Source organism: Mastomys coucha, unplaced genomic scaffold (genome assembly GCF_008632895.1).
Source record: "Mastomys coucha isolate ucsf_1 unplaced genomic scaffold, UCSF_Mcou_1 pScaffold13, whole genome shotgun sequence".
Taxonomy (NCBI): Eukaryota; Metazoa; Chordata; class Mammalia; order Rodentia; family Muridae; genus Mastomys; species Mastomys coucha.
The window spans coordinates 63,261,449-63,284,990 of record NW_022196895.1 but is presented as its reverse complement, the minus strand read 5'-3'; the positions used below and the strand labels follow the sequence as shown (position 1 = coordinate 63,284,990).

At 46.9% G+C, this 23,542-nt stretch overlaps 1 protein-coding gene across 3 annotated transcripts; it reads right to left on the bottom strand.

Moving 5' to 3' along the window:
* Positions 1 to 231: 231 nt before the first annotated feature.
* Positions 232 to 22,526, bottom strand: Cidea (cell death inducing DFFA like effector a). Of its 3 annotated transcripts, none has more exons than XM_031366330.1 (5): positions 22,148 to 22,526; positions 8,545 to 8,689; positions 7,399 to 7,545; positions 1,801 to 1,982; positions 232 to 642 (listed from the first exon to the last, which is right to left on the bottom strand). In XM_031366330.1, the coding sequence occupies exons 1-5, from the start codon at positions 22,183 to 22,185 to the stop codon at positions 501 to 503; spliced, it is 654 nt and encodes a 217-aa protein (XP_031222190.1). In that variant the 5' UTR covers positions 22,186 to 22,526; the 3' UTR covers positions 232 to 500. The 3 variants fall into 3 exon arrangements, with proteins under 3 accessions (XP_031222190.1, XP_031222189.1, XP_031222191.1); XM_031366329.1 differs by lacking the exon at positions 22,148 to 22,526 and adding an exon at positions 21,670 to 21,835; XM_031366331.1 differs by lacking the exon at positions 22,148 to 22,526 and adding an exon at positions 21,763 to 21,774.
* Between the last annotated feature and the right edge of the window lie 1,016 nt (positions 22,527 to 23,542).

Sequence of the window (23,542 nt, the reverse complement as noted above, 5' to 3'; positions counted from 1 at the left end):
GGAGATCTGCCGCCCTCTTCAGGCCGTCTGGGGCAGTGCATGCATATGTTGCATAGACACACATAGTAACTCCCCCCCACCCCCACAATAATATAATAAAATTAAAAAGAAAGATTACACAGCAGTGATCTCTATCTTTCTCTTTTTGGCTCTGGTTTTCGTCCTGTGTTAAAGCGTGGTCCTCTCCAGAGAGGCAAACCAGTTTCGAGGTAGCACGCCATGAATCAAAGGTGACTCTTGTGATTGGTTTATTACAATATGTAAGGATCCAAAGAAACGGATTCATATCCCCCATGTTCCCAGACACTCTGCCGTTGGTCCCTTCCTAAAGCTCCTGAAAGGCCTCTCTGCTTCCTTTCCCTTGCTGGAATCCTGCTGGAGTCCTGCACTGGGTACCACCACCAATCCCCACTCCTTCCTCTGACATCCCACAGCCTATAACAGATGGTAGTAAATTTGCATGAAAGGTGTGTGCCTGGGCCCCTGTAGCTGTGACCTGGTTACATGAACCAGCCTTTGGTGCTAGGCTTGGGGGAGGGCTGCTCTTCCGTATCGCCCAGGACTCGGAGCATGTACGCGCCTGCGCAGACCAGGAACTGCCCCGTCACCTGCGCTGCGTAGGACACAAACCGCAGCAGACTCCTGCAACAGAAGAAGATGGAGACTCATCAGGCTTGGGATTCTGGCCTGGCCAGAGTTTTGGTATTTCGAGACAAGGTTTCTCTGTGTAGTCCTGGCTGTCCTGGAACTCACTCTGTAGACCAGACTGGCCTCGAACTCAGAAATCCGCCTGCCTCTGCCTCCCAAGTGCTGGGATTAAAGGCATGCACCACCACCGCCCGGCTGGCCAGAGTTGGAATGGTGGGAATGCCTCACCCCATCCCACTTTACCAAGCTCCAAGGCGGCAGCAAGCATGCTTGAGCTGTGGCATCCATGGAATACCACTTTCAGGGCACACGGTGTCTGAACGCTCCCTGGTGGGCTGCCAGTACTCTCTAGGGCCCCCTACTGGGGACATGACCCTCAAGCCGCTTTGACAGGAGCCCGCCTAAGTATGAACTCGGGCACCCCACAGAACCCCTCCCACTCCTGTGAGCATGTGCTTGCTATAGGGTTGTGCTAGCAGCCAGGTAGGTGTGAGGGGCTTGCTCCTGCAATCCCCAGGTCAAGGTGACAAGACCATTAAAGAACTGGTATTATGATCCTCTGATCGGGCGTGTGGAGGGTAGGCAGCTGGGGTGTTCCACCTTGCTCCTCACAACAAGAGGACACTTTGCCCTGGCCTGGCCTCTGAAGTCACGAGACTGAACTAGTCTCATTTCAGACTGAGTCAAACAAAGAGTGTTTCCTCAAGTTCTTATTCTTTTCCTGGTCTCAGATGTTTCCTCTCCAGTTTTCACATCAGTAGAACATCTGGGTCAGATTCCACGGCATGCGAGCGTGGTGTGAGCATGGTGTAGGCTTGGTGCCAGCATGGATGTGTGTGTCGCCGGGTATGGGACCCAGGGCCTCTAACATGCCAAGCCAATGAGCTACCACTGAGCTACCACTGAGCTATTTCACAGACTTACATCAAAAAGTACAAAGACCAGTTGGGGATATAGCTCTGTGCTTTTTTATATAAGTCTGTGATCTAAAAGTTAAAATGAAGTTAAACCACATGGATCAGAGTACACCCAGTGACAACAGGGATCTAGGCCCTGTAGTTGGGCTCTCAGGCAGAAGGCAAACTAGGAAGAACCACCTGCGCCACACCTGGGTGATTCCAGATCCCCACGATACCCCCTGGAGTATGTTACCTTAACATGGCCTTGAAGCTGGTGCATCGGATGTCGTAGGACACTGAATACATCTCGTACATCGTGGCTTTGACATTGAGACAGCCAAGGACGTCCTTGGGACTCAGCCTGTATAGGTCAAAGGTGACTCTGGCTATTCCTGATTTCTTTGGTTGATTGCAAACTGGGACATACTTACTGCCCTGAAACAAAGAAACAAGAAATAGGCTTAGCACCCATGCTGGCAAAGACACTCGAAAACCACACAATTCTGGGCTAATGGCAAAGTTAGAGTCTCCTAACGGTCAGCGGTAATAATTCTAGTAGAGTATACAGCAGGCCGACATGTTCTACTACAATGGGCCCATATCACTTCCCTCAAAAATTTCCAGTTTAGTGACTCAGATAAGTGGCTTTGCTTTTGAGGATTGGTGTCTGATGTATAAAAGGGTCCTGCCTTAGAGAACCTCCTTGCTTGTTTGCATAGAGCCCTGAGGCTAGACCTTGAAGATGAAAGGACTCAGGTCAGTCAGCCTCCTTTTGCAACTGTAGCAAAGCCTCGGAGGAACAGGAAGTACTATTTCTGTTTCACTTCAAAAGTGCCCCAGATGAAGAGAAGGCTGGAACCCTGAGACTTAGGGAAGGGGTGGAGCAGGCCTCTAGGGGTGTTTCCCGCCAAGGAGGAAAGATGACTGTGTAGAAACATTAGCCGCTTAAGGAATCACTCTGTCCCAGGGATACCCGAATGATCCTTCAGGTTGGGAGAGACATATGCTCTCAGGTTTGAGAATAGCTCTATAGCACTCCGAGACAAAAAAGAAGTCCCAAGGGGTTGGAGAGATGGCTCAGCGGCTAAGAGCATTGACTGCTCTTCCAGAGGTCCTGAGTTCAATTCCCAGCAACCACATGGTGGCTCACAACCATCTGTAATGGGATCTGATGCCCTCTTCTGGTGTGTCTGAAGCGAGCAATGGTGTATTCATATACATACAAATAAATAAATAAATCTTTTTAAAAAAAGCCCCAAGATGCAAATGCTAGGACTAGGGATATGGCTCAATAGTAGCGAACTTGCCTAGCATGTGCAAGGTTCTGGGTTCAAGTGCAATCTCCAGTCAGAGATTGGGGGGTTGGAGGGATAGGTGAGGAGACAGTCCTGGCTCAAGAGCGGCCTCCCTAAGAGTTCCCCCCCCCCCACACACACACCGGCCCCACTGTATCCAATGTCAAGCTTAGATGATGCAAGAGTCCCCGTGCCTCAGGAGTTTTGGGGGTTGGGAGTGCTTGAAAACTTTGAGTATTACACAACAAAATGATCAAACACAATTGAAATTAAAACATAAATTCCCTTAAAAGCATGCTAGCTCTTCTTGCTGAAGCCACTGTCTGTGTCCCCCCTCTTCCTATCACCCAGATCATAAATGGCAAGTGATTTCGGTTGTCATCCAGTGTGCCATGCCCCAGAGCTGGTGCCACTTCTACACCAACTATCCATGACCCAAGAAAGTCAGACACATCATTTAAAAATCCAAAATTGAGACTGACATGGTGGCGCGCATCTTTATTCCCAACACTTGTGCGGCAGAGGCAGGCAGATCTCTTGCGACTTTGAGGCCAGCTTGCGCTACATAGCAAGCATCAGAAAAGTTGGGGTTATGAGAAGAGATCCTTTCTACAAACAAACAAATAAACAATTCAAGGCTAAGGGATAAAAGGGGTTAAATCTATTGCCTCCCCCTGCTCCTGTTGCTTTCTATCTTTTCAAAGTTTATATCTGGCTCTCCCTTTAGGCTGCCGTTAGAGTAGGCCAGGATCCCCTCCCAATGCTAGGTGCAGGGATCCTCACATCTGGGAGCTCAGGCTTCTATAGCCTGCCAGAAAGGAAGGACAAAGCTACATACTGTCTTCTTCCAGGGTGGCAGGGAACATCTTCTCCTGGGATCTTAGGGCTCCGAGACTGAGCAAGGGAGACATCTGGTGGCTGTTCCTTGGTGGGAGTTTTTCTTCAGTAGAATGGGCCTCTGGGATAATAATCTTCCTGAGGTAATATGGCACTCTGCACTCTGCAGGAATCCGCCATTTCTACCTTACAGGAAAATGGCTGAGACATTAAACCAGGAGAGGACTCCAGAATCTTTGATGGGATTTCGTGGGGGAGCATGAGAGGTACGTATCTGTGAGAGCCTGGTTCCATCCCCACAGCTCCCCCCTGCACCCCAATTCCAACCCTTAAACCAACCCAGTATTTCAGATTCACAAGGACCGTAGCCGGCCCTTGAATGTGGCAGTCACGATAGTCACACTCACTACATCTTGGCGTGACTTGGCACTGTGCTACATTTCTTAGGTCCCATTACAGTGCGGAACTTAAATGTGTCGCTTCCAAACTCACCTCTAAACTCCCATTTGAATAAACCAACAGCAAACCCCTTTTCCATTTGTGTTAGTTTTCTATCGCTGCTATAGTAAGTTTTCAGAACCTCAGCTTAGAAGTCACGTGCTTACGCACTGAAGATGCTGGGAACTGGAGTCCTGATCACTGTTCCTGCCTTCCTTGGTCCTGTGGTCTTCCTCTTCCCCTGAACCTCATCCTGGCTCGTGTCTTCCTGCTCCACCATCCCATGAGAACTCTGTGGTGACACTGGCCTCCAGAACAATGCAGGATGATCTCCATCTCAGGACACACATTTACCAAGGCCCTCTGGCCAGGAAAGGTTCTGAGAGTGAATGCAGACACTCAGGAGGTCTCGCAAGCAACCACACCTTCCTCACACAGAAAGCACAGGGATGGAGGAACCTCTCTCAGAGAACACCAGCTCAGCCTGTGGCAAGTCATGGCTAGCTTGTCCCAACAGTTAAGTCAAAAGAAAACCCAGGGGGCTGGTGCCCTGAGCAGGCCTTGGGCACAAGCTCAGCAGCCAGTCCCACAACACCCAGAGGAAGCTCCACTCCCAGGTGCTTTAATAAGCCCAGGATCAGAGGTGAGGAGGATACAACATCTGTCCCAACACCAGGAGTAACTGGGACCAGCGGGACCAGGCACACAGGAACTCTGCCAGCCCAGTGGCTCAGGTTCCTTCTGGTCTGTCTAGGCTGGTGCTCTGAGCAAACCTTGGGAGCAAACTCTGCAGCCAGTCCCACAATACCCAGAAGAAGTTCCACTTCCAGGTGCTCTAACAAGCCCAGGATCACAGGATCCCTGAATCACAGGATCACAGAGACAGCTTGATCTGTGTCAGATCTCTTGATTCTGACACAATCAGGATCACAGGAAGGACAGGCTCCAGTCATATTTAGTAAGGACAGGTAGCACTAGCAATAACCAGATGGTGTGGGACAAGCGTAAGAATATAAGCAACACAAACCAAGGTTACTTGGAATCATCAGAACCCAATACACCCACCTTAGCAAGTCCTGGACACACCATCACACCAGAAAAGAAAGATTCAGATATAAAATCACTTCTCATGATGCTTATACAGGACTTTAAGAAAGACATAAATAGCACCCTCAAAGAAATACAGGAGAATACAGGTAAAGAGCTAGAAGCCCTTCAAGAGGAAACACAAAAATCCCTTAAAGAACTACAGGAAAACACAATCAAACAGGTGAAGGAAATGAAAAAAACCACTCAGAATCTAAAAATGGAAATAGAAACAATAAAGAAATCAGAAAGAGAGACAACTCTGGAGATAGAAAACCTAGGAAAGAAATCAGGAGTTGTAGATGCAAGCATCACCAACAGAATACAAGAGATAGAAGAGAGAATCTCAGGGGCAGAAGACACCATAGAAAACATTGACACAACAGGCAAACAAAATGCAAAAAGCTCCTAACCCAAAACATCCAGGAAATCCAGGACACAATGAGAAGACCAAACTTAAGGTTAATAGGTATAGAAGAGAGTGAAGACTTCCAAGGTAATGGGCCAGTAAATAGCTTCAACAAAATTATAGAAGAAAACTTCCCTAACCTAAAGAAAGAGATGCTCATGAACATACATACAAGAAGCCTACAGAACTCCAAACAGACTGGACCAGAAAAGGAATGTCTGTACCTATGGCCTCTAGTTTCTCCACCTCTGCACTGGCACATTCAGAAGTGGGTGACCCTTTGTTGCAAAGGCTGTGCACTGCAATTTCCCTACTAGACAGTGACAACAGTGCCCTCTACCCCAGTCTGTCATTCTAGACTGTCTTTAGATATTACTCCACAGCTCCTACTGTAAGAACTTCTGATTGACAGGCATCTATTGGCTGTCTTGGTGCAACCCATGTTAGGAAGAGGTACTCAGGAGGGTAGGGAAGCTTGTCCTATATCTTGAAGATGGAAAAAGAGAACACGGGGCTCCCGTTTGCTCTTTGCTCTCTGCACTCCCTGGCTCCAAGACCTTTCGTGAATCCTGCGATGAAGAAGTCTGAAGGTGGCTTGCCTGATGTACTATTCCATGTGGTTCTCACTCAACACATGTGGGATTTATGCAGACAATGCCTGTAGCTGCACTCCATGTGTCTTCAAGGTGGAAGAGCAATCTATTCAGTAAATAGGCAGCAGCATGTCAACGTACATGCAGTTAATTGGACATACAGTGGTGGCTCTATGTATATATGCATCCCACTGGACATAGAGTGATGGCTGTATGTATGTATATATGCATACCACTGGACATAGAGTGATGGCTGTATGTATGTATATTTGCATCCCACTGGACATAGAGTGATGGCTGTATGTATGTATATATGCATACCACTGACATACAGTGATGGCTGTATTACATCTCCACCCCACTGCGACAGACCTGTGGTTTGGTGACAATATTTACCACCATTCACAAAGGTGACACGGGTGGTCCGGATACACATCTGCTATATAGGTGTTAGTGTGTTCCAGGACGTGTGTGCCCAGGGATCGATCCATGTTTCTAGGTCACAAACTATGTTTCAAGTCTGTTGTTCTACACATCAATTTGTAGGAGGGTAGGGAAGCTTGTCCTATATCTTGAAGATGAAAAAAGAGATCACTGGGCTCCCGTTTGCTCTTTGCTCTCTGCACTCCCTGGCTCCAATGGCTTTGCCTCATCGCTCGCTCCTGTAGGGATCTGCTGCCTCAGCAAGGAGGCAGAATTGATTGTAGACTGGATCCCCTCAAACTGTGAGACAAGACAAACCTTTCTTCTTCCTAAGTTAACTGTCTCAAGTGTTTTATTATAGTGATGGAAGGTTCATGAGCACACACACATACAAGATTAGGGTAGGTCACTTGACTAAAGCTCATGTTTCAAAATAATTTTTTTTTTTCAAGACAGGGTTTCTCTGTGTAGCCCTGGCTGTCCTGGAACATCTGTCTGCCTCTGCCTCCTAAGTGCCGGGATTAAAGGCGTGTGCCACCCCTGCCTGGCTGATTCAAAATAATTTATTTGAAACCATACAGTCTAAATTGAGAGATGTCAAATTTTCTAGAAACACTTGAGAATCCTATTGAGGGCTGCGGCTGTAGCCGGGAGGTGAATATATAAAGTATTTAATTATATAAATAGGATGCAGCTTGCTCGGTGCTAACTTAGACAGCGCGCTTGGTAGACTGTCTACCCAGGTGTTTGCATAGCAAGGCTGTACTTACCGGTGTCCATTTCTGTCCCTTTTCCAAGATCATGAAGTGCGTGTTGTCCCTTAAGGTCTGAAAGAACTCCTCCGTGTCCACCACGGTACCATCTTCCTCCAGCACCAGTGTGACCAGGCCAGTTGTGATGACCAAAACATCCAGAGTCTAGGTTTACAAGGGAGCACAGGGACAAGATGATGTTTATGGAAAGGTTTCAGGGGGCCTGGCCGGCTGGGCTAAAGCTATGCTGGTGAAGAAACTCATTGACTGGCGTTTATAACCCAACCTTCATTCAGAAGAACAGACTAAGGTTTTGAATGGAGCACACTCTTCCTAGAGAATGAGACGGGTGATGTAGTGCATGTTTAACAGTTTGCATGATTGCCTATTTATGTAGAAGAATAAGCAGACGGCCTTGCACACCCTGTGCTTTGAGCACATGGCTTCAGGCAACACACCTCAACTTCTTGCTTCAGAGGCGGCACGCTGGATGCCCATGTCTCATTTCTGTAGAAATCTCTGAGTTATGTTTCTCTGAGACTCTATGAGTTTTTCCTTCCTCGGTGGCTGAGAATACTGTTTTAGTTTGAGGATCACTTATCCTGGACAGAACTCCCAGGTCATAGTCATCTCTGTCGAAGGACAGTTACATTTTCAGTTGATGGATGCTTTTACGGCATTCTCCTCTAGACCCCAGTCTTCCATGATGCAGAGACCTAGTGCCACTTTGAGAACTTTGACCTGTTCTTCACTTGCCTGTTATGTCTCCTCCCAAGGCCCGGAGCCTACAAATGGACTGATGAGTTTGGTATGCTACTTTTCTTCTTCTTCCCTGCCTCTTTCCCTCTCCTCCTTCCTTTCTTCCTCCCTCTCTCCCTCTCTTCCTCTCTTCCTTCCTTTCTTCCTCCCTCCCTCCCTCCCTCCCCACCTTATTTTGAACCAACTCTCTATGTAGCCCTGGCTGCCCTGCAACTTGCTCTGTAGACCAGGCTGGCCTTGAACTCAGAGACCCACCTGCCTCTGCCACCTGAATGCTGGGAGTAAAAGCAACTGCTACCACTACCCGGCTGGTAAGCTCTTTTAACACCTGTGTCTTATCCCCGGCTTAGTGCCCCAGGCCTGGACTCTGAACTAGCAGAGTACCTCAGGCAGTGGCCACAGTACCTTGCTGATAAGTTCCTGCAGGCTGCTGGCCATCACCCCACGCCGACTGCTTCGGTCATGGTTTGAAACTCGAAAAGGGCGAGCTGGATGTATGAGGGGTGTCAGCAGGACCTTCTTAGTTTGTGATCCCATGAATGTTAGGGGCCTGTGAAGGAGACCCAGAGGAGAATAAGTTTTCAGACAAGGGTCTGGTTTCTGCCCCACCACCTTCTATACGGGGTTTCTCTTCATAACAGCCCTGGCTGTCCTGGAACTTGCTCTGAAGACCAGGCTGGCTTCGAACTCACAGAGATCTGGTGTGACTCAGCATCCTGAGTGAAGGGATTAAAGGTGTGTGCTACCACCCCTGGGATTTTTAAGAAGAGGTTTGAGACACACACAAATAATGCAATTTCAATATTGGCATCTAAAAGAAACACACCACGTAGTAATTACTAAATGTTACATATGTCCATACCTCCAAAGAGCAAGCTAGTAACTGATTAGCTTAGCACATCCAGGGGCTGCCCTTAGTTTGGCCCTCAGCCCCTTTCCAAATGATATTCAGCAAATATTGATTCAGAAAAAGTTTAGATTTAGGCTGGCAAGATGGCTCAGTGGGTAAGAGCACTGACTGCTCTTCTGAAAGTCCTGAGTTCGGATCCCAGCAACCACATGGTGGCTCACAACCGCCCTCTTCTGATGCGTCTTGAAGACAGCTGCAGTAAATTACTTGAGCGAGCGAGCCGGGCTGGCAGAGTTCCTGACTTCAATAGCAGCCACACACATGACAGCTCATGACCATCTGTGCAGCTACAGTGTACTCATACACATAAAATAAATAAAATAAATCTTTAAAAATAAAAAGGTTTTCTCATCATAATGCAATAAAAGTTAAAAATAAAATAAAATAAAATAAAAAGTTTAGATGTATTTATTTCATGCGTATTAGTATTTTGCCTGTGAGCATGTACGTACACCACATGCGTGCCTGGTACCTGTGGGGTTTAGAGGAGCATTAAATCCCCTGGAATTGGAGTTACAGGTGGTTGGGAGCCACCTTGTGGGTGCTGAGACTAGAACCTGGGTCCCTGCAAGAACAATGTATGTTCTCAACCTCCGAGCCATCTCTCCAGCCTCCAAATATAGATGTATTTTATTATTATTTTTGTGCATGTCTGCATGTACATGATGTGTACATGTGGGTACAGATGTCACAATGAGCGAGCCACAGCCAGAGGATTAGTTTGTAAGGGGGTGGTCCTTATCTTTTACTTTTATGTGAGTCTGGGGATCAAACACTGGTTGCCAGTTTTGTGAATCAGGAGCCTTTACCGACTGAGCCACCTCAGAAGCCCACTGGGTAGGTCTTAAAGCTAAAAATGTAAGGATATGATTTCTAGTCACTACAAAGTAGCTAAGCCAGTTTAGAGAGTTGGTGTATATACATAGACAAATAGGTGCATATATGTATAATACTGGTGCAGAATTAAAGTACTGTTGAATATATTAGTCAGGTCAGGGTTTTCATTTCTTTTGTTTTTAGTGTAGGGTTAGAACTCTAGAGTTCTGTGCCTGCTAGGCCAGTCTTCTACCTGTGAGCTGATTCTCAACCGAGGTTTTGAGATCAGCCTAGAAGGGTATTTGGGTATGGTGAAAAAATCTGGCCGTTTGGTGGTGGCGCACGCCTATACTCCCAGCACTTGGAAGGCAGAGGCAGGTGGATTTCTGAGTTCGAGGCCAGCCTGGTCTACAGAGTGAGTTTCAGGACAGCCAGGGCTATACAGAGAAACCCTGTCTCAAGAAACCAACAACAACAACAACAAAAGAATTCTCTCAACCAAGGTCAGGAAAGTTCCTAGTCTCTATAAAATATGTTTATAGGTTAAAAAGTTTTATTTTGATAATAAATGATCTTCAATTCAAAACTGTAATTTTTAAGGCTCAAACTTAACAGGAATTGATAGTCAATAACCTTGTAAATGAACAAAGCCTTTAAAGTGTTAAAAAAATACAGTTAAAGTCAGGCTAAAAACTGATGCAGTTTATTATAAGCTTTATCTAGTCTCCTATTTTATGTTTGCAAGGTACAGTTTAAAATGGATAACTAAAAAGTAGACAAAGATTGTTTAACTCAGATATGCTAGGTAAATACTGGCCCTCAAACCTGTCAGAGATCAGCTGAATATGGCATTTAATATGTTTAAACTTACCACGACAAACAGAGACTCCCAAATCCTGATAGTGACACCCCACCCCCCAAGGTCTCCAAGAAGACATGGGCACAAAAGGCACTACCTGGAGTGTGGTACAACTACTGGGCATAACTGCCCCAGTGTCTCCCCTGCTCCCCTGGCCTGAGCTGTGGACAAACAGAGGACACTGAAGGATTGGTTGCCACAGATTGCTTAAGACAAGGTGAGGTCAGTCTGTCCCATGTTCCTCTTCCACAGGAAAATCTCTTCATCTTCTGGGCCTGATGGCCAAAGTCGGCCTCTGCCCTCAGGGCCATAGAGATGTCGGAGCCTTGTGTAACTGCCTGGATAAAATATGGACTAGTCGCTGGCATTTTAATTTATCCTTCTTCAGGTCTCTGATGAAATTGACGGCTATGCTAATTGTAGCTTGACAGCTAGAGAACAATAGACAACTAGCTCAAGGTGATCTATCACTGACTTAGTTTTTTAGTCAACTTATTAATTAATTGAAACTACTAATCTCTTCTCAAGAAAGAAAAACAGGTTTGCTTTGCCCATAGGTTTCATGTTAACACCTATGACTCATGATTAATAATTAAATAAAAATTACAAAATTTAAAATTTTATATATATTATAGTAACTTTATACATATGATATGTAAAATCTAAGGCTACAAAAGTTTCTAAAAATGTTCAAAGGTTAAATATGTTATATAAAGATTAGAAGGCCTAAAAGGATGTTTTAAAATATATAAATACAAGTTATAAAGATATTAAAAAATAAGCTGGGCAGTGGTGGGGCACACCTTTAATCCCAGCACTTGGGAGGCAGTGGCAGGTGGATTTCTGAGTTTGAGACCAGCCTGGTCTACAGAGTGAGTTCCAGGACAGCCGGGGCTACAGAGAAACCCTGTCTCGAAAAACCAAAAGGGGGGATTTTTCCCTTGGTCTTGGGAACTTAAACTTTCTTAGACCACTACTCAAAACTATTTCAAATAGTTTTTTATATTAGTGCAGGTGTCTCTCTTATGTTGGGATCCACCCTCGGGGCAGCTTCTATCATGAAAGCTCATACATGGGTGCAGGAAGTGCTGCTGGGTGGTTGGTTTGGGTCCAAGCTTATTGTGGGGAATGATACAAAACAGTTCTATTGACTTTTATCATGATTGGTTTCCAAGAGCACAAAACATAGCAACATATGTAATCAATCTTGGCATTAGAAAGTTTCCTAGTAACAGTAAAGATATATAAAAAAGTTTCCGTATAATGGCAGGGTAGCCAAGTAACTGTTACGTAGGCCTTAACATTCCATCTAGGCCTTAACATTTTACCTAGTCCTTATCAAGAACCAACATCGTAAATGCCATCCGAAGAACAGAAGGGGAAACTCTAGGTCCTGAATCCCATGACCCTTTTATTTAGTTTTAATTCTTTGGAAAATGTGGAATTTCACACCTTCTGCTAAGCCAGAAGTAGCAGGCACTCTGGTGTATCCTTTTCATGTGCACTCTCAGAGATAATAAATATTGGATGCTCTCTTTTCTAAACAAAGACCAAGTAGTGGACTTTAGCTGAGGCAGATCTTTACTAATGACTTTTAAAGCGATGTAGCCCCCCAAATCACACCAACATGGACCAGGGAAATAATTACAGCAACATCAAAATAACATGTTCTGGGCTGGAGAGATGGCTCAGTGGTTAAGAGCACTGACTGCTCTTCCAGAGGTCCTGAGTTCAATTCCCAGCAATCACATGGTGGCTCACAACCATCTGTAATGGGATCCGATGCCCTCTTCTGGTGTGTCTGAAGACAGCAACAGTGTACTCATATAAATACAATAAATAAATAAATCTTTAAAAAAAAAGAAATATTAAAAAAAAGCCCAACGTTTTCTGAGATGAACCCAACCCTCTATTATTCAATTTTTATTAATGGGAAACTACAAAGAAGTAGTATGTTAGATTCATGAAAAAGAACACAATTACTCTTTTAGTAATTAATTAGGAAAATGAAATTTGTTTTCTTTGAGCTTGATATTTAATTAACTTTCAAAGTTTGATGGGACTGTTTCTGTTGCTGTTTTAAGTCAGGGTTCTCAGGTAGCCCAGGTTAGCCTTTAACTCCCTATGTAGCAGAGGATGACCTTCAACTTCAGATTCAGCCCCAGGCAACTCACTAACACCTTCCACAGGCCAGCTAGGCTACTCAGCTAAAGAGCAAGGGAACAAACAAAGGGCATGGTATGAAATGTAGGACACTTTGGTCACCATGAAAGAATGCCTGACTGCCTCTGACCACTGCATGGTCTCCAACAACACACAAGGCTGCATTTAACAAAGGAAGAGAAGTAATCCTGGGAAACGGAGCATTAAGACAACTCCGTCAGGGGACAGCTGTGCTGTTGAGTCTCGATGGTGGTTAAGCCTCTGTGGAAACCAGGCAAGCGACACACAGGGAGCTTTAACCCAGGCCTGTGGGCTCTTTGTCATTCAGGAACAGACCCACAGAGATGTTATTCAAAGGGGCTGGAGAGATGGCTCAGCAGTAAAGAGCACTAGCTGCTCTTTCTGAAGACTTGGTTTTGATTCTTAGCACCCCCGTTGTGGTTCACACAGGCAACTCCAGTTCTAGGGCATCTGATGCCCTCTTCTGGCACCTTTGGGTACTACATGCACGGGATGCACATATATACACGCAGATAAAACACTCATACACATAAAATAAAATTTAAAAAACAAAACAAAACAAAAAAACCTGTCAGGCTAAGTCATGTTGCTATCTGTGTTGATGCGTCTCTGGAAGTTCAGAAGAAAGGACTACAAGCCAACACTTGCCATTTGCAGCTTCTAGTTCTCTTTCCTCCCACATTCCTCTCTTCCTCCCGCCCCCCATAGCTCTACCAACAAGCCGACACTCTGAAACCAGACCTAGGTTGTCAGTAACAATTTGGTCTGAAGTACACACAACCAGCATCACGTGGACCTCATACTGCTTGCCTCTGAGCACCTGTCATAGCAATTCTTCAAACACACCATGGTCACCAGAGCATCACACCCCATTTCTCAGATGGGAAGACTGAGACCCAACATGGTTTCTCAAGGTCATCCGAAGTGATAAAGGTAAGTGATGGGATGGGAAGTGGTATCTGTCCTAAGCCAAAAGTTTCTGTTGGGCAGAAGAATCAGATCATAAACCATATACAAAATCCTGGAACAAACACGTTGATAGTGCGGCAGCTCAAATCATGATTATTTTATTATTATTACAATAATAATTCCTTTGTTTTGAGGGGTGGGCAGGGGTAGAATCTCTCTATGTAGTCCTGGCTGGCCTGGAACTTGTGTTGCAGACCAGGTTGGCCTCTAACTCGTAAAGATCTGTCTGCCTCTGCCTCCTGAGGGCTAGGATTAAAGTCTTGCACCACCACATCCAGCCTATTTTTATCATTTTTAATTAGGTATAGATGTGTATGTTTGCATGTGGTTATATGCAAGTGAAGGCAGGTGCCCACAGAGGTCAGAGGTCAAATGTCCTGGAGCTGAAATTACAAATGGCTGTGAGCCTCCTGATGTCAGTGCTAGGAACTAAACTCAGGTCTTTTGTAAGAGCGACAAGTGCTCTTTACCATAGAGTTCTCTCCAGTCCCAAGCATGGCAGTTTTGTATTTATATACTTAATTCCTTCCCTTTTCAGATGTATAAAGTGGCTGCACCATTTGCTCCCCGTGAGGATGTGTGGAGGGGACCGGGATAGATCCGGGGTCCCTGATCCAGCTCTCTCTTCCGAATGACCTTGGAACCTTGACCTAGATGGGTCTAGACAAGCAGTGGCTCTGGCATATGGCTCCTGAACTTCTGCCTTGATTCGGAGGAGTTGTACCAGGTCTCTGTTGCACAACCCAAAGTGCAAGATGTCCACATAGGGCTGAGCTAACACTAGGGTAGAATTCATGCAATGCTACCACACCTGGTGGCTTAGAAGGCAGCAGCTGGGGACTAGCGATGTTTATGCTTCCCACTTAGAACCCCAACTTTGTTCTCAATCTACTCGTACCATGAAGCTTCTAACCAGCTGGAGTCCTCAAGTGGAAGAGAGAAAGACAGAAGAGTTCTAAGTCCGGCAAACACTTGAGCGCATTAGTGGACTACGGAGAAATTTATAAGTCAGAGTCATGAGTTAGACAATGACCCAGGGACAGCAGGCAGTGGAGAAGGTCATTAAGCAATGCCAGGTTTGGAGTTCTGAATATACACCCAAGTTTTCTGGGGTGGTCAGGGACATTTTGAAACTGGGTCTCATTATATACTTTAGGCGGACCAAGAACTCCTGATCCCCCTGCCTCTTTCTCCTGTGAACTACAATCAAATCCTGTGTCGCCACATCTAGCTCTCTAACCAGAACTCTCTTACCTTGGTGTCTTCCCCACCAAATTATGTCCTTCCTCTAGGAGACTCTGAGCTCCCCTGTAGACAGTCTCTCTCTCCTACTCCTGAGTAAGAGGCCTTTCCATGAGGCCTCTGGAAGCTGCTCAGAGAGCCCAGGGTCTGCCTGAGCATCCTCCTCATGAGGACGATGTCCCTGCCCTCCCCACCCCCACCTCATGCCATTTAATTGCTAAGTCAAAAGTATGACAGGATAAAGTAGGACATACAAGAGAACGGGGCCCTGTAGTGAAAAACCAAAAAATGCCAGCTCTAGTCACTAGCAGCAGAAGGCCCCATCTTTGACCTAGTTAGCTGGGCCCCAGGTCTCCTCATCGGAAAAAGACACTTACGTCTTCCCAAGAACTACTCCAGTAACCTGGCCCAGCTGAAGAGTTGAAAAGTCCCCATTGTCTTTCTTTTCCCATCTGACAAGATAAGGGCGGCCCTCCCTGCCTCTACCTGACCTCAGGGCAGCCTTCTTGGCTAGGAAGGACAGTGGATCTTTTGTTCTTAGCCTTCTATTTCCTAAGCAAGAACTGGCTCACTGGAGATAAGACTCTTGGAATACACACAAATACACACACACACACACCCCACACAGAAAAACAAATCCAACCATTTTTTATTAAGAATGAGTGCCTTAATGTGTCAAATTATAAAAAGAAAAATCAGGCTCAGATGGAAAAACAAAAAATTTTGGATCCTTAGGGCTCACCGTGACCTGGCTTAGTCTGTGAGTCCCAGGTCCCAAATAAAAACCCTATTGCAATAGTCTCTCTCTCTCAAATTAAGACTATCTTATGATGGGTGGTGGAGGCCCATGCCTTTAATCCTCTGCACTGGGGAGGCAGAGGCAGAGGCAGAGGCAGAGGCAGAGGCAGAGGCAGAGGCAGAGGCAGAGGCAGAGCAGAGGCAGAGGCAGAGGCAGAGGCAGATGGTTCTCTGTGAGTTCAAGAACAAGTCTGGTCTACAGAGCTAGTTCCAGGACAGCCAGGGCTATTCAGGGAAACCTTATATTGAAAAACCAAACCAAACCAAAATAATATCAACAACAAGACTTTTTTTTTTTTAAACACATGGAGGGGTTAATCGAACATTTTTGCACACTAAACCCGAGTAACAAACATGTATGACAACTGACTGCTCCAACTAAATGGCCAGTTGGTCCAAGCTGCTAAATGCACAGGGCAAGGTGTTAATGAACAGGGTGTGAATAGCCTCCATTCATTCTGCCCATGGGAAAGACAGAATGCTTTATATCTGTCCATTGGCACACTGCTGAAAGTGGGACTTCTATTTCCATGCTCCCCCCCCAATATTCTGACTTGTCAAAGTTAAGACAGGGTGCCTGAAGAGTTGAGGGTGGTGTGGCCTAGTAGTTAGCAGAACATAATAAGGCCCTGGGTTCAGTCCTCCTTCTTCCATAGCTCCCCAAAATCAAGACAGCAAGACCACCAAGAAGCCTCCGAATTCTGCCTTTCACCTCGTGAACAATGAGAGCGACTGCTCCCTCGTTCCTTGGAAAATGGGTGCAGACAGTTCTGTGAAATTAGAAGGGAAGTAACTCATTGAGGAAAACTAATAAGGAAACAGGGCCCTGAAGGAAGCAGATTGTTCAGAGGAAGTCAAAACAATAATAGAAATCAGACTTCGTAGAATATTCTCGAAAATTGTCACACATCAGGTCTCCCGGAAGAGGGGGAAACAGTGGAGCTTTGCATTCTCTGAGGGAACTTGTGCAAGTCTGTGAGACAAAGCAAGAAGCCAGAGACTGACAGTCCACATGGATTTTTCTCCAATCAGATGACTAACTACCCCTTCCCCACAGACATACACTTACATGCCAGAGGAAAAAGGCCAAAACCAAGTTCAAAATCTCTGCACATTAATAGCAAGACTGTGGAACCTCTTCTTAAGGACTTATGTGTCTTATATAGAAGCCTAATTCCCATGATACAATGCACCTGAGCAAGACCAGTCTCATAGGGGGAAATAAAATGTATTGTTTTACAAGATAAGGAAATGCTTACCAGATTGGGGCCACATACCAAGGGCCCACAAGACAAGACTAAGTAACATCCCTCAACTACTATGGAAGACCTCTATTCCTTCACAGGCTACAGGAGCTCCCTGGGCTTCTTTGTAGTGTATTGTGACCAATTCTCTGTTCCTTTCGCTTTTGGTAAATTCTTTTACCACCTGCCCCACTGGCCTAGCCCACTATTCTACACGGAACACCCTCAAAGCCCATAAAAAGCTTTCTTTATATGCTACCCATGGGCTGATGTCTATCCTGAAAACACTACAGGAAAGCTCCTGGAACTAGGCATTGGAGAGAAATACAGCTGTCTCCCAGTATACACAGGGCGTGGGTCCCTGGAACCCCAGGACCCCCAAATTCGCAGATGTTCAAGTTCCCTTATAAGATGTAATGTTTGTAGAACCTACACACATCCTCTTGAATATTTTAGCCATCTCCACATTACTGAGTACACACCAATGTAAGTAGCTGCTCTACTGGATAGCAGAGCGGGACAGACAGGTGCAACTGAGAAATACAGATATTTTCAAGAGCCAGAGATGGTGGTACACACCTGCATCCCCAGGTGGTACACACCTGCACTCTCAGGTGGTGTACACCTGCACTCTCAGGTGGTGTACACCTGCACTTTCAGGTGGTCCCCATCTGCAACATCATATGGTTTACACCTGTACTCTCAGGTGGCACTCACCTGCAGGTGGTACAAAATGACTGCACTCTCCGTACCTGAAGAGGTAGAAGTGGGCAGATCACAAATTTGAGGCCAACCTGGGCTACATGGGAGAATCTAATCTTAGTATCAAGAAAGGCAACCAACCACCCTCCTCTCCAAACAAAATCAATCACTCAATCACCTTTCCCCACTCTGCAGTTGGTTGAATTCTTGGAGGCAGATGCCGAGGGTATGGGGGCCAGCTGTACTTTTGGTGTTATTATTGAGAGAGGCTATTCAGGGATCAGCCATAGCTACTGTGCATTTCACTGTTATTCAGAAAATGAGGAATGCATACAAGAGAAGTAAAGAACAGAACTTTATCAGCCAAACACCACAGGGGCAAGACTATGTGAGAACATTAAGGTGGGCAATGGTAAGGTCAAACACCAGCAAATGGAGAGAGGAGATGAGGATCCGGAAGTGTCCATCAGGTTTAGAGAGGGAGGGTCTATTCACTGTAGGGTACTAGGGTCCAGTGGCAAGTGTCAGCAAATCAGGTTTAACATATCTAAACTCCCCACATGGCTCCTTGTAGGTAGCACACACAGTTGGAACATGCTTGCCCACAAGTCTGAACACAGGCTGCCTGACCCTCGACAATTTTGTTTTGTTTGTTTGTTTGTTTTTCGAGACCAGACAGGGTTTCTCTGTGTAGCCCTGGCTGGCCTGGAACTCAGAAATGCAACTGCCTCTGCTTCCCAGGTGCTGGGATTAAAGGAGTGTGCCACCACTGCCCGGCTCCTCGTCAATTCTTTTTTTTTTTTCCGAGATGGGGTTTCTCTGTATAGCCCTAGCTGTCCTGAACTCACTCTGTAGATCAGGCTGGCCTTGAACTCAGAAATACGCCTGCCTCTGCCTCCCAAGTGCTGGGATTAAAGGCGTACACTACCACTGCCCTGCCCCTCATCAATTCTTGAGACCTGACAGAATGCTTACTCTAAGAGCAGAACACAAGACTGAAGGAAGTCCTTGGATAGTTTGCAACAATACTTTGCAACATTGTAAAAGGAGGTTTGGTCCCAGAAACAGAAAGCTGGGAGAAAATTCTGAGCTGGAAGAGCAGCTTTCCAAAACCAAGTTCTTAACAAAAGGAAAGTTATTCTGATTCTTTTTGAATGGTACTGGAGTGGAGCCGGTGGTATCAGGCTTGCTAAGCATTCACTGTGCCACTGAGCAGCGAGCGCCCAGCCAGAGGATCTCCTAAATAGTTACAAGTGCTCATGTTGGCCTTTCAGGGTTAATATCAGCCCTGTAACAACTTCAGAGTTTGGCCAATGTAAACCTTGTCTGTGATAATAAACACCTAAAACCCTACAAATATCCAGGCGTTCACTAGAAGAGTCCAGCTGCTTCCTTGTTACCAAGGTTACAGGTGTGTCAACAAGCTGTTTCAGGACCTGCACTTAGGGCTGGAGAGATGGCTCAGCAGCTGAGAGTTGGTTGCCCAGCGCCCACATCAGGTGGCTCACACCTATTTGTAACTCCAGCTCCGGGGGGAATCCCAAACATCTTTTTGTTCTCTTCAGGCATTCCACACACTTACAGTGCGCACATGAGCACACAAATAAAAAATTAAAAAAAAAAAAAAACCGTTAAAGAAGAATTTGTAATTTGTGTGAATGTGGCGTGTGTACAAGCAGCCAGGAGCACACACAGAGGCCAAAAGAGGACAACAGTGTCTTGCTTTGATCACCCTCTCTGCTTCATTCCTTTGAGACAAGGTCTTCTGCTGAACCTGGAGCCAGGCTGGTGGCCAATGAGCCCCTGAGCACCCTCTTGTCTCTCTCCCCCACAGGTCTGGGGTTCTGAGTGCCTGTGACCAGGCCTGGCTTTACATGCAGGAGCTGGGATCTGAGGCTCTTCATGCTTAGGCAGCAAGCACCTTACCCCTGAGCTATTCCTCCTGCCCCAAAGACTTCAGAATTGTTTACAAGTATCCCCTCTCTCCCATCTTAGCCCAGGGCTTCCTCCACGAGGGTCTACTCTCCTCTTGAGCCACATCCTCAGAACAAGTGTCTTTTTCATACTGTGTTTATAGGTTAAGTTACCTCTCTGGCAGAATCCAGTTATTAGCTAATGAATGGCAACTACAGTGTACTGTGCTGGGCTATTTAAATTCACGGGCAGGAAGCAGAAATGTAGCCAGACCACAGTGAACAGTGGGCCTTGCCTGTGGCTCTTTAGCCTGCATAGGATTTTAAATAGGGATGGCGAAAGGGGAGATTTTTTTCTTTTCCTTTAGTCAGCAAGTATTATAGGTTGTTTTCTTCCAGTTTTGTTTGGAATCAAGTCATGCCAAAGGATTAGAGCAGGCTGGTTTGGAAGTAGGTAGTTTTTTTTTTTTTTTTTAAGAACTGAAGCAAGTTTGTCACTATAAGCCATAAGCTTATAAGCTATAAACTTATAAGCTATAAGTTTGTATCTATAAGCCATGAGCTCCTGGGACTTGTCAGGTTGCAAGGGAGGGAGTCATATATAGATCATATATTCTCCAGTGTTTTGATTTACTGAGTCACTTCCGACTCGCACATGACACCATGGAGGTCTCACCCAGGTACCTGCCGGATTTCAGTAAATGATGTCACAATCAGACGCAAGGATAAGGTCAGGCTCCATACCTCCTACTCCAAGGTAAAATGACACTGCCTCGTGAATGCTAACATCTGTAAAACCCCAGCACTCGAAGGGAAAAAGAACCACGGGACCACGGCGGCGCTTGTCCTTGAGCTTTAAAGTGTGGGTGAGGGCAGATGGCGTATTTAGCCGTCAAGACAGCAAAAAGCAGCCCCTGGTTCCCCCGGACCAGTCTGAGCATCAGGACAAGACGGATAAAAAGAAAACTGGAGGAGCTGAAGGGGAGGTTGCAGGAGGAAGTGAGAAATCTGGTAGAGCTTCTACTCTCATGCAGTGAGGCTGCCCCACTGTCCTCCCCATTTAAACACTGATGTTCTGCCCACACACGTGCTGCCGATAGGTAGGGTACTGTGTTATTTGGGAGCCTTTACAAACCCCCCAACTCCCAAAGTTAAAGTCTTTTTGTTTTAAGAGGAAGCAGGAACTATCCAGGAAGGACCAGGCCTTTTTTTTTTTTTTTCCGTTTTGGTGGCTACTTTTCTGACCCCGTTTCCCTTCTGTCCCTGTCTCCTAAGCTGCCAGAGCATCCAAGTTTGGTGACCCTGTACTTCCCACATTTCTCTGCAAGAGATACGCAGTGAGGTCTGTCACTGCGGGGCCTGTATCTTTAAGCCCTTGGGGTTCTACATCCTCTCCCAGTCCTTTCACCATCGGTAGAGAATCAAGATCTCACTGTTTAACCTGTTCTGTGAAGTCAGTCGCTGCCCTGCAGCTGGCCTTGATTCTAAAAGCCAGAATCAGAGGCAAGAGGACTGTGAGTTCAAGACCTGTCAGTTCTAAGCTAAGCTGGGCCTTACAGGAAGACCCTGAATGTCTGTCAGGCTTTCTCTCTCAGTTTCCAAATCCTTCTCTCTGTATCTTATTCTTTGTCCCCCTCGTTGAGTGCCTCTCATTCCGTGTCTTTGTCCCCAAATCTGTGTCCCCAAGTCTCTTGCCTTAGCGTTTCTTTGTGCCTCTGTCTCTGCCTTACACAGACATAGACACGACACACACCCTCATACTGTCTAGGATATTAACCGAACCGGTTTAAGAGATAAACCGAAGGGGAGTGGTACCAGTGGAGTTGGCTGGGAACCAAAACTGCCCCTCCAAAACCTAAATCCTTCCCCACTCCCGGATAGGCAGAGTCTCACCCGGAGGACCTGAGCTTGGACTCCTTCCTAGCGCTCCAACTGGATTCTAAGCTCCGGAGAAGCCCAGTCCAGCCACTCCAAGGTTGCCAGTACCTCATCTCCTGTAGGAGCTGCAACAGAATGAGGCCACCCCCGCGCTCACCGCTGTCATTTGTTTTGCTGTCACTCCCACGCACCTCCGGAGCACCCCACCGGGCACCTGTGGCCCTTTTCGGGAGGAACCTCGGGCTGCTGGGCCCGTGGGCGCTGTTTGGCGAGGGTGGGAACAGGCCCGACGGTGGGGACTGGCAAGGGGGACTTTTGACCGAGGAAGCAGAGACCCGGGGTAGCCGATGGGGTGTGAGAGGGAGGAGGAGCTCGGGGTTCACGGGAACGCGCGGGGAGATGGTGACTTGGGCTCAGGAGGAATTGGGGGACAGAGGAAATGGAGCCGAAAAGAAAGGTGACCCGGGCGCAGGGGTACATGAGCGGCACTCGCCTGATGAGGGCTCCCGCGTAGTCCCTGGCAGTCTCCATTGGTGCGGACCCTCCTGTCCCAAGGCCGCGCCTCTTAAATCACTGCCCTGTCCGCCCCGCCCCGCGACGACTTGACCCGACCGAGCTAGGACCTTGACGACAGGCAAGCAGCGAATAGTTCTGGCACCCACGCCTGGGTTCCGGGGCCACGCCCCTTCGTGGGCAAACGGTACCGAAGGCCCCAGAACCCCAGGATTTGATGGTGTTTTGGTGGCTATTGTCAGTTTGTTTTCCTCTTCTGGAGGCTGGGGTGACTGGTGACGTCACCAATGTCAGCGGTATCGCTTGGCAGTAGAAAAAGCAGGTGTGCGTGGGGCGAACTGAGTGTCCGAACAGGCTGTCTGCAGGCTGGAATCCCCAAAGCCCGACCTTGGGCTGGGCGGCTGGCCAGCGAGTTCCCGGGGGACAGGAGGAAGTTGCTGGGGACACGCGTAAGCGCGGGTTCTTGGAGGTGCCAGGGCCTCCCTGTGGGTAGGTAAGTAGAGAATCGAGTAGAGGGAGTGGAGATAATGACTGCCACCCATAATTACTGGAGTTGTGGGTTAGGCAGCTTCTGAGAGAAGGTAAGCACAAGATTTAGGGAAGGTTTTCGCGCACTCAGTGAACCGCCCCACGCCCACGAAGTGCCGGAGCTGGGGAGCATTCCCCATAGCTCCGTTACAAAGTTGAACATGACTTTCTTCACAAGCTACAAGGTCTGGAATTAGGAGTTGCTGGAAGCTCCTTTCTGCTCACCATCACTGTCCAAGAGCTTGTTACTGTGTTCCAGGCTCGATCAGCAGCCCTCTTCTCCAGCACATCTCGCAGGAGCAAAGACTGCTCCTTCTTCAGGGTCATCGGTGGTGTCAACACATCTCACCTGACCTGCAGGGAAGTAGAAGCCAAAAGCAATTTCCCGTGAACGCCCTGCAAGAGGCTCACAGAGCTGCCTTTTCCTGCCCAGAGCTATGGGGCTGGACAAAGTCACCTGAGGTCATTAGCGGACCCTCCCACTAACACCTCACTGAGGAGGTGAGAAAATGGGACCTTGTCCAAAATGTCTCACAGTAGAGAAATTCTACTGTCCAGATGCACAGGGTATCGGAGTGAACGTCTGCACAGCCAGGTTCAGAGCCCCCAGCGCTCTGATGGATTTGCTTGTTCATCGCACCTTTGATCTAAATCCTTAGTCTCTCCCACCCCTCTAGACCAGGCTGGCCTCAAGCTCACAGATGGAGATCCTCCTGACTTCTTCCTCTGGAGTGCCGTCCTTAAAGGCTGTGTCACTATTCTCGGCAAATTTGCATTTCTAAAAAAAAAAAGAGGTTTCAGGGCTGGAATAATGTTAAGTTTGGGTCCCATATAAAGCTAGGGGACG

What these genes read in the sequence shown, in the direction of transcription:
- Cidea (XM_031366329.1), bottom strand. Translation starts at nt 21,767, where the DNA reads ATGAGGTACTGGCAACCTTGGAGTGGCTGGACTGGGCTTCTCCGGAGC. An exon ending in TCCAAGCTCAGGTCCTCCGG is followed by an intron (nt 8,690 to 21,669) that starts GTGAGACTCTGC and finishes TCTCCTTCACAG; the next exon opens with GCCCCTAACATTCATGGGAT. An exon ending in AGCTTCAAGGCCATGTTAAG is followed by an intron (nt 643 to 1,800) that starts GTAACATACTCC and finishes CTTCTGTTGCAG; the next exon opens with GAGTCTGCTGCGGTTTGTGT.